We start from the raw sequence: 4357 nt of genomic DNA on the forward strand, positions 1-4357 counted from the left end.
TTCCCATTTGGGAAAGATCTAACTCCCTGTTTCTTATTATCTTTTATTTTTCTCATTAATTTATTTATATTTGGGGTTCTCAGATAAGAAAAAACATGTAATTTTTAAGCTTGTGTGTTTTATTTCACTCAACATTCTGATCTAAAGGTGCACTTTTCTTTTAAAGTAGTCTCATCCTGTTGCTCACACTGGCCTTAAACTCTTGGGCTTAAAGGATATTTTTGCTTCAGCCTTCCAAGTAGCTGGGACTACAGGAGCATGCCGCCATGCATACCTCTCATTCCTATTAATGCCTTTTAACATCTCAGAATATTATTGTGTAAGGCTAGAAACCTTCTTTGTGTTGACCTGAATGCTTACATATTCATTTTGCAATAAGTCATTAAGGACACTGTTTGTTGTTCATGCAGATACATATATTATTTCACAGTAACAAAAGATTTAAAATGTGGGAGGGGATTAGGGCTGGGAATTTACCTCAGTGGTAGGTGCTTGCCTAGCATATATAAGGCTCTGAGTTCAATCCTCACTGTCACAAACTTTTTTCTTAGGCTTAAAAGATGCTGTAATCTATAGGAACATATGCTTATATCTTGCTTGTACTACCCTTGCTCTTATTACTCACCAAGAAAATCTAATAAATGATTAGCTTCATTGCTAGGCAGTGTGGAGCAGTCATGAAAGGCATACTTAATCATTCATAATAGAGACACAGCCCTGTTTAGTTTCTGGATTGTCATATTTTATATGAATTAATTAGGAGAGAAAATGCTGTTAAAACCAACTTAAGGATGATTATCGGCTTTTCTAATTCATGATGTGAGATGTGTGGATGAGTATGTTAGTCAGCTTTTCCATCCCTGGACGCAATACTGGATGCTCAAATTTTAAGGACGAGAGGTCTAATTTGGCTCGTGATTTTAGGGAATTCAGTCCAGTCTGTGGTTGACTGACTACAAGGAAAAAGCATCATGGCAGAAAGGCATGATGGAACAATGATAGCAAGCAGAACAACGCAACACTCCAGAGAGAAAGGGGTGAGGGACGAAACATAATTCCCGAGAACAGGCCTCCATGGCCCACCCAGACACTGCCAGAGTGTGCTTTACTGATCTCCTGGGTGGCTCCCAAGCCAACTATGTTGACATAATCAAATTTAACAACCACAATGGACCCGAATCCACAAAGGAGGATAGAACTCGCCAATGACATGAAAAAGATAGGAAGGATTCTAAATATGTTTATACTCCTAGCCAGGCAAAATTCATCTCTATCTCAGGAGCTGTGTCAAATAAGATCTATTGGGTAAAAATGATACGATATTCAAATATGTTGGGAATAGTTATTGTGTGGGTAGGGATGCTGTTTTCCTTCTGTAAGAACTTCATTTATCCTATTATCAGATGACTGTTTACTCAAGGTTTGTATGTTGCTCCATTTAAGACAAATCTTTCATTAATAAGACGCTGGCCTTATTGCCTACACACTGCCAAGACGATTTAATGGAACAGTAATAAGAAGTGAACAAACACGTTCCTGCTCTGGCCATATCTACTGCTATTAAACATTTGTCACAGGATTCCCTTGCCTTGCTAGTGCAAAATTAGCATCTGTCTGCTGCTAGAATGAAATACACTAGAGAGTTTGAGGCCGCAGCTCACAATGAGGCATGAAAAATAAAAAGAAGACAGCTCACCCAGTCAGCGACATTCACACGTAGATTTAGAGGGTGCATGGCAGAGCTGTCGATTTGGGCCCATTCCACATCTCATATGAGAGTAACGTTACTGCGAAACACTTATCCGCGTCAGAGGTCTTATTAAGTTTGCCATTTATTTTCGCTAAGATGTTTTACGTTGAAAGACATTGTCAGTCTAATTCACACTTCTGCAAACACGGAGGCAAATGAAGAATTAGCACTTGTGAGCCTCATCCGCCACCAAATCCTGTCTCATTTGCATCTCCTAAACAAGTCCTCCAGTCTTTTTTCCCAACTGTCCTCTAGCCTTTCTTTCCAATCTGCTCCCTCTTCTAGTTCTCTAGACCAGATTGCGCCCCCCGGAGGTTGGGAGTTTAAAAAAAAAAGAGTGAAAAAAAAAATCTTTCTGAGTAGCAACATACTGGTTCATTTTTTCCTCCCTGAAATTTCACTTTTGGGTTTATTTAGTCCAACGCGTTCCCGTGAGCAATATTCAAGTAGTTGCCCTCGTGAACCTAACCACTCACCTCCGACGGTCAATTTCCCATTTTGATATTCAAACGAGGGGGAAGGAACGGGTCCAAAGGAAAACAGCTGGGAGCTGGCCAGCTTCCGAGAACCGAGATCTTTGGTGATCAGAAGGAAGGGCAGCTTCGGCGGCGGCGGCGGCGCGTCTGTCGCTGTCCAGTCCTCGGTGCTGAACATTAGATACTGCTCTGTCTCCTGCCAGATTCCTCCCCTCGAGTTCTGCACAGGTTCTGCCTTGCTAGACTGAACTCATTTCTTTCGGTTGGAGGGAGGAGTTCATTTAGACGTTCGCTTGTTCTCTTTCTATGGGAAAACATTCTTCCAGAAAGACACTTTGTGCATTTTATAGAAAAGTAGTGGCACAGCTTTAGTTCAGCACCAAAGTGAAGAACTCTAACGCGGCAAACATGGAAAGTTCAGGGTCAATACAACCTGCTTTTTTCCTCCCTGAGCCAATAGGACAGCATTTGGTACCCAGGAACCCTTGTTGGTAAATTAAAAAATAATATTCTGCTTTTGAAAATCATGGGATTGTTCATTTTTTCTGATTAGCATTTTAATGGTGGTGGTGGTGGTAGTGTTGAGCTGTGCACTGTCTGGAAGATAATTTTAGACATTGTTTTATTGAGGTTGAGAAATAGAATACCAGGAAGAAAACTCTTAACGCAAGGTGGTTGGAGTGGTTAAAGATTCATTTTTTTTAAGTACTGCTTTAAAATTGTCTTGGAGACATGCTCATTTTCTTGGACAATTCAGAGCAGAATTTGGCCAGCTGTCCCACCACCCACCCCCGCCCCTGCCCAGTTTGAAAGATATAACAACCCTGTTTTCTGTGGCACGCTCTGATACCCAAAGGGCATAAGACTCCCACTCCCACTTTCCACCCCACCCCCAGCACAAACATGCACAGGAGATAATAAAATAAACACAAAGAGCCTGGGTGGGAGGGAGGGGACGTGCCTGTGGCTCTCGGTAGTTACGTCCAAATGGGGCACTTCTCTTTGAGAAGTGAAGATGTTTCTCCTTGCTACAGACAGGGAGCAGAATGAACTGATCCCAGCAAACGGTTTCTTCCTTTCCTGAATCCCCCGCTGCTTATTTTAGCCGCTTCTCCACCCCGCCGGGAATACCATCCAGATCTTAGTCCAGGTAGATCTGACGTCAAGCGATGGCTTTCGTCGATTTGACGTGTAAACACTCATTTCCATTCTGGCTGGGAAGGGCTGGGGCTCCTCTCAGCCGGGAGACCAAAGCGCTTCCCCGAGCACTCGCAGCCGCCCGGCCTCTGCTAGAGCGCCTCCCAGCTCTTCGCAGAGCAACCGGGAGCCAGGAGTGATTCAGAGCCCGCGGAGGGGGAAGATCCGGGCTGCTGGCTTTTTCTCCTATATTGCTTCTTTTCCCTCGCTCCTTCCCACTTGTGTACGACTGAGTGCGAGAGCCATGGAGCGGAGAGCCTGGAGTCTGCAGTGTGCTGCCTTCGCTCTCTTTTGCGCTTGGTGTGCACTGAACAGTGTAAAAGCGAAGAGGCAGTTTGTCAATGAATGGGCGGCGGAGGTCCCCGGGGGCCCGGAAGCAGCCTCGGCCATAGCCGAGGAGCTGGGCTATGACCTTTTGGGTCAGGTAAGAGTTTGCACTTTCAAGAAACTTTCTGGGGCTCGAGGGAGATGGTGGGACTGGAGCGCGGGCTCCCAAGCGGACCCGGGTTGCGCTCTGCTGTGCCCACTGTGGCAAAGAGCAAGGAGCTGCTCCAGCTCTCGCCCCGGGAGCGCTTTAGGATGGGAGCAGGCTTGCATTATTTACTATTTAGATCGGGCACAGCCAGGCAGAAGGCTGCGGCTACAGCTGGTAGAGCTCTCGCTTGCTGCTGTCGGCTCTAGTATTGAAACCGGTTCCCGCGCAGGGGTTGCGCTCTGCTGTGCCCACTGTGGCAAAGAGCAAGGAGCTGCTCCAGCTCTCGCCCCGGGAGCGCTTTAGGATGGGAGCAGGCTTGCATTATTTACTATTTAGATCGGGCACAGCCAGGCAGAAGGCTGCGGCTACAGCTGGTAGAGCTCTCGCTTGCTGCTGTCGGCTCTAGTATTGAAACCGGTTCCCGCGCAGATTCGCGGGGGGGGGGGGGGGCCTCCCACC

At 46.1% G+C, this 4357-nt stretch overlaps 1 protein-coding gene across 1 annotated transcript in view; it reads left to right on the top strand.

The window, feature by feature from the left end:
* Positions 1-3246: 3246 nt before the first annotated feature.
* Positions 3247-4357, top strand: part of Pcsk1 (proprotein convertase subtilisin/kexin type 1) — a 44694-nt gene continuing 43583 nt past the window's right edge. The window contains exon 1 of the mRNA XM_010621853.3: positions 3247-3847. Coding sequence (XP_010620155.1) covers positions 3668-3847 — 180 coding nt within the window. The 5' untranslated portion in view covers positions 3247-3667. The remainder of the gene's footprint in view (positions 3848-4357) is intronic.

This window comes from Fukomys damarensis, unplaced genomic scaffold (genome assembly GCF_012274545.1).
Source record: "Fukomys damarensis isolate Sample0158 unplaced genomic scaffold, DMR_v1.0_HiC HiC_scaffold_3, whole genome shotgun sequence".
NCBI classification, from domain to species: domain Eukaryota; kingdom Metazoa; phylum Chordata; class Mammalia; order Rodentia; family Bathyergidae; genus Fukomys; species Fukomys damarensis.